Genomic DNA, 13,865 nt, shown 5'->3' with positions numbered 1-13,865 from the left:
AAAGGGTTAAAACCACTCGTATAGCGCGGCTATAGCCGCGGTATTGCCGCGGTATAGCCGCACTGTCCCATTGATTTCAATGGGCAGGAGCGGTGAATACACCGCTCCTTCACCACTCCAAAGATGCGGCTTGCAGGAGATTTTTTCTTCTCCTCCCAGCGCACCGCTTCAGTGTGAAAGCCCTCGGGCTTTCACACTGAACAAACAGCGGAGGCTGTTTTGGGTCGGTTTGCAGGCGGTATTTTTAGCGCAATAACGCCTGCAAACCGCCCCAGTGTGAAAGGGGTCTTAGGCTGGAAAGAATCGCAACTGTGACTGCACTAGTTGCAACTGGTAAAGGAACAAAGTTTAGGCTGAGATGCAGAACTTGTAAAGTTTCTGCACGGACAAATGTATGACCTCTTCAAAACATGGCTGTTTTATAGAAATGGAGACAGTATGATGAAAATGCTGAATGTGAATCCTCAACATGCAACCAAACATACTAATAGTTTATGTTTTGTCTGCCCTAAAGGGTGAACGTGACTAAAGCTCACCTCTTCCACAGGCAGGTCCTTCAGACGAGGCAGAGAACTGGATAGCAGACCAATCAGGAATGGAGTGGGTGAACAGACGATGTCAATCATTGATGGAGGAAGCACAGGAATGTAGGTGTGTTGCCAGGCAAAAGGGTATATTAATGCAACCATGGCATGGCAGCATTTGGACAACATGCTAAAAAAAAAAAAAAAAAAAAAAAACAACAAGTTTCAAAACAAAAGTCACAATGTGTTAAAATTAATGGATTGTTATTAATTAAAAACAAACAATCTTAGAATTATGAGACACAAACCCATACACAGGAGATTAATTTATATGTGACTTTGCCTTGGCTGAGAAGATAATTCTGCTGCAGGCAGGAGGAAACGTTTCCCCTTTCTCAAACTGCCAGCCGGTATTCAGTCACCTTAAAAAGGCCACTGGACAAAGCAGCATTGCAAAAGCACAGCTTTATCATGAAATAAAACTGCTACATTCAGCTTTGCTTATAAGAAGGCCCAAAGACTGATGTGTTTGGACATCATTCAGGTCACAAAAACAAAGAATACTCCTAGCATCAAGAGCATGTGTTAAATTGGACCTTTCATTCACTTTACAAGTCTGCATGAATAAAGCTGAAATCTCACAATACACAACAGTAAAGAAAAAAAAACAAAAAAACAAAAAAACAAAAAAACAAAAAAACAAAAAAACAAAAAAACAAAACACAATCTTATCATTAACCACTTCGCATCCAGGCCATTTCTGACACTTCGCTCCTACATGTCAAAAATCATAATTTCTTTGCTATAAAATTACATAGAACCCCCAAACATTATATATGTTTTTTTAGCAGAGACCCTAGAGAATACAATGGCAGTCATTGCAACTTTTTATCTTGCAGGGTATTTGCGCAGCAATTTTTCAAACGCATTTTTTTTTTTTTTAAAAACTGTTTCATGCTTTAAAAAAAACAAAACAGCAAAGTTAGCCAAATTTTTTTGCATTGTGTGAAAGATGAAGTTACGCTGAGTAAATAGATACCCAACATGTCACACTTCAAAATTGCACACGCTCGTGGAATGGAGCCAAACTTTGGTACTTAAAAATCCCCATAGGCGACGCTTTAAAATTTTTTACTGGTTACATGTTTTGAGTTACAGAGGAGGTTTAGGGCCAAAATTATTGCTCTCGCTCTAACGTTCGCGGCGATACCTCACATGTGTAGTTTGAACACCGTTTTCATATGTGGGCAGGACTTACGTATGCGTTCGCTTCTGTGTGCGAGCTCACAGGGACAGGGGCGCTTTAAAAATTTTTTTTTTTTTTTTTTTTTTTTTTTTTTTTATTGTTAATTTTACTTAATTTTTATTTTGACACTTTCTAAAATTTTTTTTTTTTTTGATCACTTTTATTCCTATTACAAGGAATGTAAACATCCTTTGTAATAGGAATATGACACGATCAGTCCTCTTTACAGTGAGATGTGGGGTCAATAAGACCCCACATCTCACCTCTAGACTGGGAAGCCTAAAATAAAAAAAAAAAAAAAAAAAATCACCGCTTCCCAGCCGAAGCGGCGCCGTTTTTTTGAATGCAGAGGCCGGGCGTGACGTCATAACATCGCGCCCGGCCTCCGAACGATCATAGAGACTCCGGCGACCATCTGGTCCGCCTGAAATCTCTATGGTGAACATCCGGCGCCGGCGGATTCGCTATCCGACTCACCGATCGCACTGAGGTGAGTCGGTAGAAGCACCGGAGGGCGGCAGGAGGGGGGGGGGACGTCCCCTCTCGCCGCCCGTAAGAACAATCAAGCGGCGGAACGGCCGCTATGATCATTCTTATGGTGTACGGAATCGCCGGCTGAAAATGCTGGTATCTGAATGATGTCTGTAGCCTCAGGCATCATTCAGATATAAGCCCCGAAAGTTGAGGCCGTCATATGACGGCCTCCGGATGCCAAGAGGTTAAAAAGCCATCACTGATCTCCAGTCCAGTGGCTCGGTTGAGATGTTGTCAGTTTGCTTTAGGCAGGAGGAAGCATTTCCTCAGTCTCCTTTTCCCCAACGTTTAGACTGCAACATTGTAACTTTATAGCAAGTCACAAGGTTAGAGCCTGCAGCAGGGGCCGATCTGTGTCAAGACGTTTGTGGACACAGCCAAAAACTGCACAGGTTCCAGGATTTACACATGATTGTGCCATCTCTGAGCCAGCATCTTAGTTCAGGAATTTGATGGTAACCCTGGATGCTGGATGATCAAAGATGGAGAGAAAAGCAGATTAAGCCTAGATTCACATTGAATGCAAACTCACACGATTTCAAACCGGCATTTCAGTCCAACTTCGGGGGCAATTTGGAGACATCTGTTCCGGTTCATGCACAGATGTCTATTGAAATCACCCCCGAAGTCGCCAAAAAGTAGTGCAGGAACTACTTTTTGGAATCAGTGCGGCGCCGCAAAGTTGCCATCGCACCGATTCAGACAGTGCCATTGCTGGCAATAGGCTCCGATCCGACATGTCAAATCCCATGTCAAATTGGTCCAGTGTGAACAAGGACTTAGGCATTGTTGTGGGGAGTACTGCGATAATAAACACCTGGGAAACCTTAAAATCATTTAGCATTCTTGTACTTTAACCGCTTCCCGAAAGGCTCACTCAGATATACTGCGTCAGAAGGCACATACAGGCAGATTAACATACCTGTATGTTGCCCTTTAAGAGGCGGCTTGCGGGCGCGCGCCTGCCAGGAGCTCCGTGACCGTGGGTCCCGCAGACTCGACGTCCGCGGGCATACCCGCAATCATCTCACGGTGAGGAAGAACGGGTAGATGCTAATGTAAACAAGCATTTCCCCGTTCTGCCTAATGACGCTGACACCGATCACGCGCCCTGTAATCGGGAGCGGTGAGCAGTGATGTGTCACACACAGCCCCTTCCCCCCCCACAGTTAGAATCCCTCCCTAGGAGACACTTAACCCCTACAGCGCCACCTAGTGGGTAACCCCTACACTGCCAGTGAAATTTTTACAGTAATCAATGCAATTTTATAGCATTGATCGCTGTAGTAATGCCAATGGTCCCAAAAATGTGTCAAAATTGTCCAATGTGTCCGCCATAATGTTGCAGTCACGATAAAAAAGTAAAAAAAAAAATAAAATAAAATAAAAAAATAAAAATGCCATAAAACTATCCCCTATTTTGTAGACGCTATAACTTTTGTGCCAATCAATAAGCTCTTATTGCGATTTTTTTTTGCCAAAAATACGTAGAAGAATACGTATCGGCCTAAACCGAGGAAAAAAAAAGTTTTTTTATATATTTTTTGGGGATATTTATTATAGCAAAAAGTAAAAAATAATGCGTTTTTTTCAAAATTGTCGCTTTTTTTGTTTATAGCGCAAAAAATAAAAACCGCAGAGATGATCAAATACCACCAAAAGAAAGCTCTATTTGTGGGGAAAAAAGGACGTCAATTTTGTTTGGGAGCAATGTCGCTCGACCGCGCAAATGTCAGTTAAAGCGACAGTGCCGAATCGCAAAAAGTGCTCTGGTCAGTAAGGGGGTAGATTCTTCCGGGGCTGAAGTGGTTAAAATGGTTCTAAAGGGTCAAGTTTTTTTTTTACCTTAATGCATGCAAGGTAAAAAACTTGTGCGCCTGAGTTCACCCCCCCCCCATACTTAATTGCGCCCAATCACGATCCAGTAAGATGCATGAGAGTGACAGCTCTCTCCCTCCTCACAGGGTAGATTGATTACCATTGGCTCCTGCTGCTGTCAATCAAATCCTGTGACAAGGCAGGGGGGGGGCAGGGCCATGCCACAATGTCTGTGCCTATAGACATAGGCAGCATAGCTTGGTATCAAGCCTGCATGAGTGCATTCATAGGAAGCGGCTTCCTATGGGGGCATTCGCTGAAGAGGGGCCAGAAGTGCTGGAAGGGGACCCCAGAAGAGGAGGATCGGGGCTGCTCAGTGCAAACCCTTTGCACAGAGTAGGCAAGTATAACAGGTTTATTATTATTTTTTTAAAATTAAAAAAAATTGATTTACAAATCACTTTAATATAAAAAAAAAAAAAAAAAAAAAAAAAAAAAAAAAAATCTGATGCTAGGTCCACTTTATCCAAACTCTTGTATTACATAGTCCTTGGAAAATTTTAAAGCGATTGTACAATCAGATTTAAAGCATGTGGCCAGTTTAAGGAAACTGCATATGATTTAACATGACATTAACCATGTAACACTCATTTGAGTTGTTTCATATCCCCTTGACTAGGAAATTATCCCAAGGCTGGTAGTGAAAAGGAGTTTAAAAAACAGACATTCCGATTGCAAGTACTTTAACATGGAATTTTATACTATCCTTTGTTAAGCAATGGAAAATTTGACGTCTTTTGCAAAAAACGATCTGTCTCATTTGCAGGGTTCTGCTCCTAAGCCTTAAGAAAAGTTTATTAATTCTGGGCAGTTTGTCTCTACTTTTCGTGAGATTAAATAAACAGGCAAAAGCAGCGCTCTACATGTGTGCTTGACAGTATCACTAGTCGCCTGGAACACGGACACTTCTGGAAAAATGCCCAGAATCCCACTCCGCGCACACACAACTTTATAATTATATGCCGGGTGACATCAGCGTTGAACGCTATAATGTTTACTGCCATCTCCATGGCAACACAACAGGAAGAGAGCGGGAAAATATGTACTAAGTTAACCCTGCAGCAACCAGGAAATTGGTGGAGGGCAAAACAAGTTCACATGTGAAAATAAACTTATCTAAGAGGAAGGGTCATGTTAAATACAGGCCAAGTGCACTTGGTTAGAAGCACAACAAACTTTTGTTTAAGGTCTTTCAGAGGTACTACTGAGAGTATATAGCAACAGGACAGGTGTTGGAATGAGTTTGGCATTGTAAATGGTTTTATAACCTCAGGGTTTCCCAGAATTTAAGGGAGATATGGGACCAAAAACAGAAAATGTATTCATAAACACTACATAGGGATAAAAGGTGACTCGTCGCATCCTCTCTTCCCTCCATTCCTTCCCCCTTTCTCTTCCTATTCCTTCTCTCCCATCTTTCTCTTCCCCCTCTCATTCTTCCCTTCCTTCTCTAGATTCCAAAGTCCTTCTGCATCTTCTATCCATACCTTTCCTATCTTCCTTTCCCTTTTTTCTTTGCTTTATAGTTTCAATTTCATCCTCTTCCCCCTTTCCCTTTCTTTGCTCCATTCCTCCCTCTGTATCTTACCCTCCCATCCTTCCCCCTCCTCCTACTTCTCCCTCCCTTTCCCTTCCCTTTCTCTCCACCCCCGACCCAATCCAAAAAAAAAAAATAAAATAAAAAGGTTTTCCCTTCTTTTGGTTTTCTCCCTTCATTTCTTCCACCTCCTCCTTTCCCCTGCCACCTACCCTCTTTCCAGGGGCGTATCATGAAATCAGCTGGGTCAGTGTGCAAAAAAAAAAGTGTGCGTGGCCTAAATTACACTAAATATTGGGTATGGCTTCATAGAGTCTGAGATGACTTACCTAGTGCAGAATGTGATAATGTTAAATAGGAAATTTACAGTGCAGCATGTACCACGTGGGGTAGTATGTGCAGGAGAGGAGTGCGGAGTGTATGGAGGTGGGTAATATGTGCAGGAGAGGAGTGCGGAGTGTATGGAGGTGGGTAATATGTGCAGGAGAGAATTGCAGAGTATGGAGGTGGGAGGTCTAAACAGACCCCTGACATCTCCCCTTTGAGACAGAGAAAGGGACTGAGAACAGATTCCCCAGTCCTTTTCTCAGCAGCTTCAGCATTGAAGATGAATGGACAGGACACAACAGGCTCCTGGTCATTCATAAACTGAACTCCGTTTACATTGCTCAGTTATCAAAGGGCTCAGGGACAATCGGAAGCGATTGCTCACTGTGTCCAATTCAGAAAAGGAAGGGGCCGGTAAAGGACATATTTACTGGCCCCTTCCTCCATTCTCCATCCTGACATCCTCCACAGCAGCCGGCGGGAGAGGATATGAGAGAAGCTGGCTGCGGGGGGGGGGGGGGGGGGGGGGGGGGGGGCCAGAGTAGAACAAGGACACGGAGGGGTGCCCAAGGGAGGAGGCCACAGAACAGTCATGGATGATCTGTGCGGTGGGAGGGACAGTTGCAAGCACTGATCTCCTTGTAGGGCATTTCAGCTGACAGCTGAGAGGAGAAACGGCTATCAACTGCTTCACTGTCAACCAGGTGATCATCATGTGTGCAGTGTGCGGGCCCCCCCTCGGGGCCCATGTGTAGTGAACACCCTGCACACATGGATGATATGCCACTGCCTTTTTCCCCTTCTCTCCACCTCCAACCCCCCCCCCCAAAATCTTCTTTTCCTTTTTCCCTCCCTTCTCAGTTTCTTCCCTTCATTTCTTCCACCTCCTCCTTACCCCTTCACCCCACTTCTTCCACCTCCTCCTTACCCCTTCACCCCACTTCTTCCCCTCTTTCCCTCCACCCCACTTTTCCTTCACCCCCACCACTCCCCCCCCCCCCCCCCTTTCCTTCTTCTCTCCATTCCTCCCCATCTTACTTCGAGGGTTTATTTCCCTACCCTCTGTCCCTACATTCCTCCCACTTCCTCCTTTCCTTCCCCTTTCTTTCCATTCCTTCCCCATTTCCCACTCCCTCCTTCCCTCTCTTCCTTTCCACTTTTATCTACACATTATTGTGCAAATAACATGCACACACTACAGTGCTTTTTTTTTTTAAACCTCTATGTAACTCTATGCACTGCAGAGCGGTGATGTGCATGTGCAGCATATTTGCATACCACACACCAGCACAAAGCTTTGATGTGAGCTGGGCGCATAGACAGCAATAGAATTTGCAGTGTCCTTGCGTTGAGCAAGCATTGACCAATACAGATCACCACATTAGCTTCAAACAAGCCCCCAGGGTTATCTTCAAAAACGCAAGTATATTTAGTAATCAGTTTTTCAAATGTACGTTTCTTTGTTCGTGATGTAATATGGAGTAGATAAATTCACAACAGCGATTTTTAATACTGTAGAGGTGTTAAACAGCACACAACTGCACAATACCGGTGTTAATGTAGCATTCAATTCAATAGGCCTGTTTTAACATGGGTAAACGCACAAAACTGCAGCATGTCCTCATTTTTTTTTTTTAAATTCATTCAATTGCAGCACAAAGATGTGAACAAAGTAATAAATTGGATTTCTACTTAAATGCATTCTTATGGCATAGGAGGCATAATAAAGTTTCTCTACCTAAGGGTTTCTGCCATAAAAATGACTCTTCTTTCCAGAAGGAGAGAGGCGAAGACTTGTATGAGGTGCCGTACACTGAGAGTGGAGAATAGCGCTTCAAAATCCACATGTTCGAGCCTGGAGTCCAGAGGTCGGCAAAGTTCAATCACCTAGGAAGAGAGCAGAGGTGAGCCACACTCCCACCAAACACACATAGGAAAATGCTCCAGTGAGTGAATGCACTCGTCAATTCAACCCAAGACACTATTCCACCAATTAAATGAATTCTGCCAAATCGTGAGAGCTGGGGGAAACTATCCCTCCTGTCATAGGCTGTGGGAATTCTCTTGTCAATCATAGCTTAGAGTAATCACAGCTTAGTAAAGTTCTCCTCCCATTCACAACTTGGGAGAAATCCTCCTGCCAGTTATAGTTTAAAGTGTTAACCCCCACCCACAAAAAAAAAAAAAAAAAAAAAAAAAAAAAAAGAATCCTGTTCCTTTAAAGCATGTTATATGACACAGTGCTTGTCCTGTGCCCTGATCCTGCCAGTTTCTCCCCACCCCTCTCTGTAAACTGACCACGGTGTATCATGGCTTCTGAGACCAGACACTGGTCAGTTTATGTGCCTATATCATCAGCAGCCTTCTATCTGCTCTTCTCTCTGCTCCTGTGTCCTTCTCCCCCCTCCCCTCTCTGTGTGTGAGCCGCCCCTCCGCCCTCCTGCTGCTCTCATAAAACTAACCTGTATACACCATCAGCACTGCCTCCTATCGAAGTGTCCCCCTCTGTGAATGATTTATATATAAATGCTGTAAATACCTCGTTTAAGAGCTGAGATTGCGATCACATGACCAGCCAGCTTTCTCCTCCAGACTGACATGAGCAGGGAAATCTCAGCAACCGCTGCATCTCTCAGAGGATGAAAGGAGAAAGCTGGCTGGTCATGTGATCGCAATCTCGGCAGTGAAATTGAGTATTTGCAGCATTTATATATCACACAGGGGGATACCACAATAAGAGGCAGTGCTGATAGTGTATACAGGTCAGAGTGGCTTAACCACTTTAAGGCTGAGTTCACACTAGCTGCGGCCGCGGCTCACAGCAGGGGGCGCGGTGTGTCCCTGTTCAGTTTCAGGTGCGAATCAGGTCCGAATTTTTGGCTGGATTCGCACCTGAAACGGACCAGAAGACACACAGGACCCTTCTGCAACCCGGAGGTGTGCGAACTGGCTCAATTGAGAGCTGGTCACACTCTCCTGTCATGCGAATTGGATGCGGAGAAACCCCAATTCGCATCAGTGTGAACCCAGCCTCAGGGAATTTTCTTGCCAGTTACAGTTTGGGGGAATTCTCCTGCCAATCACTGCTTGAGGAAAGTCTCTCACTTTTCAGAGGCTTAAGAGAATCCTCCACCAATAACAGGTGCCAATCACAAGCAAAGGTGATTCTCCTGGAAATGATAAGCTTAGGGGACAGCATTTAAATAAGTCACAAGTCAAAAATCGTGTTGCACCAATCACATTTCTTTTTGACGGCTTCCCATACCTCGGTTCCTGATCCTGGTAGAAAGTTCTTTACTGAAATCTTCTTTCCTAGAGCTGGAAATGGAGCATCTATGATGGCTCTCATGAATGGCTGCACCAGAGCTGGAGAGATGCCTCTCCTTTTCTCTACCTCATCCAGAATCTGCAAGAATTGGTATAAGTGAGGTTTTATATAATAGTGAAAAATAAAATAAGCTTAAAATTCATCTAAAGCCAAGACTTGAGTTTTGGATAGTGTGGAAAGGACAAAACCTAAAAATAGTTTTCACACAAGAATCACAGAACTTTCACCCATGATTGACACATTTTCCAGTTAAATTTGAAAATGTGATTCTTGGGTAAAAATGTGCTAAACTTGCATAAATAGACCCGAATGGCCCCGGGAACCACTGCCATGGATAGTGGTGGGCAATTCAAAATGTTAAAGCAGTCACCAGAACAGAAATACACAGAGAATTCCACAATGAGGACAACTGTTCAGACAACTGTCTAAGCCGGCCATAGAGGGTTCGAATCTCGGCCAATTCAGCAGGAACTGGCCAAGATTCGAACCATGTATGGCCAGGCTGAATGTACCCAAGTCGATTAAATTGATCAACTTGAGTATAACCAGCCTGACAGATTTTACAAACGATTTCTAGTGGCTGTTATAGCCGCTAACAATCACTGTGTTCTCCCATTTGGGACAGCTTTCCCTGCCCCCCTGCTGGGAGAACACAATGGATCTGCGGGAGGGATTCCTTCATCAACACTGTATTGATGAGGGAACCGAGCGATTTTCTTTCCTGCAACCTGTGCTTGCAGGAAAGAAAGTCGCTGTCTATTGCTGGCTTAAGGATGGCACATATAACAAAGAAAAAAAAACCTCACTATTCCACTTAATAAAGTAAAAGGCTATACCTTTTGGAACTTTAACCATGAAAACTGAAGCAGCTTAAAAAGGCATGTTCTAATCCATTAATATACAGAGTTAGGATTTCTATAAGGTGAAAAGCAGCATAGCAGCTGGCATCAGTAAAGAAAATTGCAGATCTCTACTGTGCTCCATTTCTTTCATTCTTGACATCTCACGGAGATGCTGGAATGAGGACTTCTGCTGTTCTAGCCCGTTCACACGATCTGAAAATTGGATAAAAAAATACCGCTTTCGAAGCCTTCGTACGACAATTACGAAGGCTTTGTTAGTACAGAGTTTGAGAGCCGATCATGACAGTTCATCCGATTGAAACAAACATTTTTCTCGTTACGATTTTTTTATTCTGTTGTACGAGAATTTTAGTAACCTCTCCATTTTCGATATCCGACTAGCATGCAAAAAAATAAATAAATAAAATAAAATGTACGATCTGTCGTCCGATTTTAGGACCGTGAGTATGGGCCATAAGTCTGCTGTCACAACATTTCCTTTGGCTCTGGAGCAGCTTCCATGAGATAGCTACAGATGTAGCTTGTGCCACATTGAAACTTACTACTTGAGTAAGGCCCCTTTCACACAGCAAGCACGCTCAAATCCGCCTGTCCGATTTCAGGTGGATCCGAGCGAACCATCCATTGACTTCTATGGGCAGGCGGGTGTCAGCGGAGATGTGTCCTGGGAACTTATCCCTACAAATAGCTATAAAGAGGATCAATGTTCTGTCCCACTTATGGGTATTTTTTTCCGTGTTGTATTGAGTTATGTTAGGTTAGTATTGTTCAGTAGTATGCCAACATCTAGTGGCAGTTTTCTACCACTACAACCTGTTTATGTGATTTGAGATCTCCCTCTGTCCTCCTCTCCTAGTTAGTTCAATCCTATCTAGATCAGCCCTGTTTCTTCTATGTCCCCTCAGTAAGTGTTTGTACAGGGGTTAGGAAAGTTATAGGGGTAATTTACTACAACTGAAGAGTGCAAAATCGGGTGCAACTGCACATGATAGCTAATCAAATTTTAACTTCAGCTTGTTCAATTCAGCTTTGGCAAAATAACCTGGAAGCTGATTGCAAAATCTGGTGCAGCTCTGCATAGAAACCACTCTCCAGTTTTAGTAAATCACCCCCATCTCCATCTTAGCCCAGGTTCACACTGAGCTGCAGGAATGAAGCCGTGTGAGTTCAGCTGAACTAGCATAATTTCACTCCCGCATGTCAGTCCAGATTTCATGGACATCTGTGCGGGTTTCTGCACAGACGTCAATGGAAATCGCACCCCGAAAAACTAGTACAGAAATTACTTTTTGAAATCGGTGCGGCGACGCAAATGCGGCGTTGTACCGATTAGGATGTTGCCATTGCTGGCAATTGCCGCCGATTTGACATGTCAAATCGCACCAATGTGAACCAGGGCTCACACTTCAAAGGACTGGAAAAATATCCACTGTACTGCAATTAGCTGAAGTAGAATTGTGTTGGATTAAAATTCTGCGTCTTATTAAAGAGTTCGGCAGGCCATACACGGAGCAAATTTCTTTCCTGCAACCAAGAGTTGCAGGAAAGAAACTCGCACGATTCCCCTATCAACAGTGCTAACAGTGGAATCCCTCCTGCTAAACAATTGTCTTCTCCCGACGGGGGGGCGCAAACTAAACCGAAATCGCAAGCGAATCCGGCAGGCTGGTTTTACCCAAGTTGATTCGTTGATCAGCTTGGTACATTCAGCCTGAGCATTAATGGTTAGAATGTCGGCCGGTTCTTCAAACGGTCTATGGCTGGCCTTAAGCTGCCTGTGGATAGTGCCAAGTCAGCAGATGACTATACTGTCTGGACAGATTGAGTATAAGGAGGTATGTCAATGAATAAAGTGGAATTTGAAACAGAGCAATCAATACCCACAGGCTGTAGATGGGAAGCAGGCACTGCTATGGTGCGACTCACAAACTACTACTTTCCCCCTTCGTTTTCACCTTTTATTGTGCTTCCATCAAATGTAAGCAACCAATCTCCCTTACCCACCACTACAACGTCCTCGTACCTTGGAGAAAAGGTTGAAGCAGCCCAACCGGCTGACAATACAGTAAACTTCAGGAAGACGCTTTCCTTTTCCGCTAGGCTGTGGGAACAAAATGGAAGGTTTAGAGGCAAAGCATACTGGGAAATTTTCTTGGCAGCTGCATCTATATTACACACAGCTAATTCGGCGCAGGTGTCTTTTGATTATTACTTTATTTTTTTTATGCATTAGTGAAGCACATGAAGTAATCTGTACATTGTTGCCGCTACAGGAACATTAAGGTTTAATGAGGGTTCAAAGATTTCCAAACTGTTTCCGTCACAGCTCAGTGACCGTGACTTCTGCTGCCTCTCCTCAAACATTCCTACAAAGGAAATATTGCCTATACCAAACAGTTTTGGCAGTAGGATTCAAAGGGCAAAAGAAAAAACAGAATGCCAGGGTGACAGAACATATTGCTGCCAAAGTATTATTTAAAGCCCAACTGAGCATCCAGTTTAAATCAGCTAAATACATTCCAGGTGCATCAAAGCAATAAGGTGTGCAAAATCCTAGTTTTTTTTTTTAAAGCAGCCACTTCCCAAGTAGAAAAGTCTGTCCCCTGCAAGCATTCCGTAGAGAAGAACTCTGTGTATAAGCAGGGGTCTCTCTGAAGAGATCCGTCACAGCCCCAATCAGCAAGGAGCACAACTTTTGCTAATTGCAGACCTATGTCTGAATCAGCAGGGGATGTGCTGTACCTCTGCAGAGACACTACTACTTCCCCAGAATAAGCAGGGGGCCTTCTGTGTAAACATGCTGGCAGGGGACAGGCTTTTCTACTGAAAACCAAATCTTGAAATTTTGCACACCTTTGGTTTTAATGCACCTAGAAAGGGTTCACCTGATCTAAACTGAAAAGTTCAAGTGGGCTTTAAAGAATGAAAAACATCCAGCACTGTGGGGTGGATTTACTACAAGTGCAGTTGCTCCAGAGTTTAGTAAATGAGCAGAAGCTCTGCTGACTTCTATCATCCAATCATGTGCAAGCAAAAATGCTGCTTTTTTAAAATTTTCCTTGCACATGATTGGGTACTCTTTGCAAAGTGAAGCTTTACCTCATTTACTAAACTCTGGAGCAACTGCCTTTAGTAAATCAAACCCTTAAGGATATTTTTAATAGATAAATTAGGAGGATTAGCATTGAGAAGGCAATATTTAAACATGCGTTGTCTGTTTAATAAGTAGAAATCTTTGGCCATAGTTAAAGCCTGTATATAGTTTTAAAGCGATGTACCCTGGACTTCGTTGTTACTACTGTACAGTGCCCCGAGTACAATGTGATCTGGCCAAAGAACCTATAAGGTTTAAAGCGGGGGTCCACCTATCTTTTTTTTTTTTAGTTCATTCACAAACTTTTCTTCTCAGCATTACATACTCACATATTGTGTGTAATATGTCCGCCTGTGTCAGATTTCGTCGGAAAGAATAACTTATATTATTCACTGCAGGCGGTTTCCATCTTCATTGTGGGCATTTGAAGCCCACAAGCATTTATTTCCTGGATGTGGTGAATGCTGTGCTCCCAGCATTCACCGCTCGTTCCCGCACATGCTCAGTGGCATCCTGGGAAGCCTGAGACTAGCT

The 13,865-nt window shown here is 43.6% G+C and overlaps 1 protein-coding gene across 1 annotated transcript in view; it reads right to left on the bottom strand.

Moving 5' to 3' along the window:
- DENND2A (DENN domain containing 2A) overlaps positions 1 to 13,865 on the bottom strand; it is a 199,274-nt gene that overhangs the window by 18,867 nt on the left and 166,542 nt on the right. The window contains exons 12-15 of the mRNA XM_073621846.1: positions 12,261 to 12,338; positions 9,312 to 9,452; positions 7,785 to 7,933; positions 537 to 714 (exon numbers count right to left, since the gene is read on the bottom strand). Of these exons, the coding sequence (XP_073477947.1) occupies positions 537 to 714; positions 7,785 to 7,933; positions 9,312 to 9,452; positions 12,261 to 12,338 (546 nt within the window). The remainder of the gene's footprint in view (positions 1 to 536; positions 715 to 7,784; positions 7,934 to 9,311; positions 9,453 to 12,260; positions 12,339 to 13,865) is intronic.

This window comes from Aquarana catesbeiana, linkage group LG03 (assembly GCF_042186555.1).
Source record: "Aquarana catesbeiana isolate 2022-GZ linkage group LG03, ASM4218655v1, whole genome shotgun sequence".
Classification (NCBI taxonomy): domain Eukaryota; kingdom Metazoa; phylum Chordata; class Amphibia; order Anura; family Ranidae; genus Aquarana; species Aquarana catesbeiana.
The sequence above is the reverse complement of the archived record's forward strand: the minus strand, read 5'-3'. Positions and strand labels throughout refer to the sequence as shown.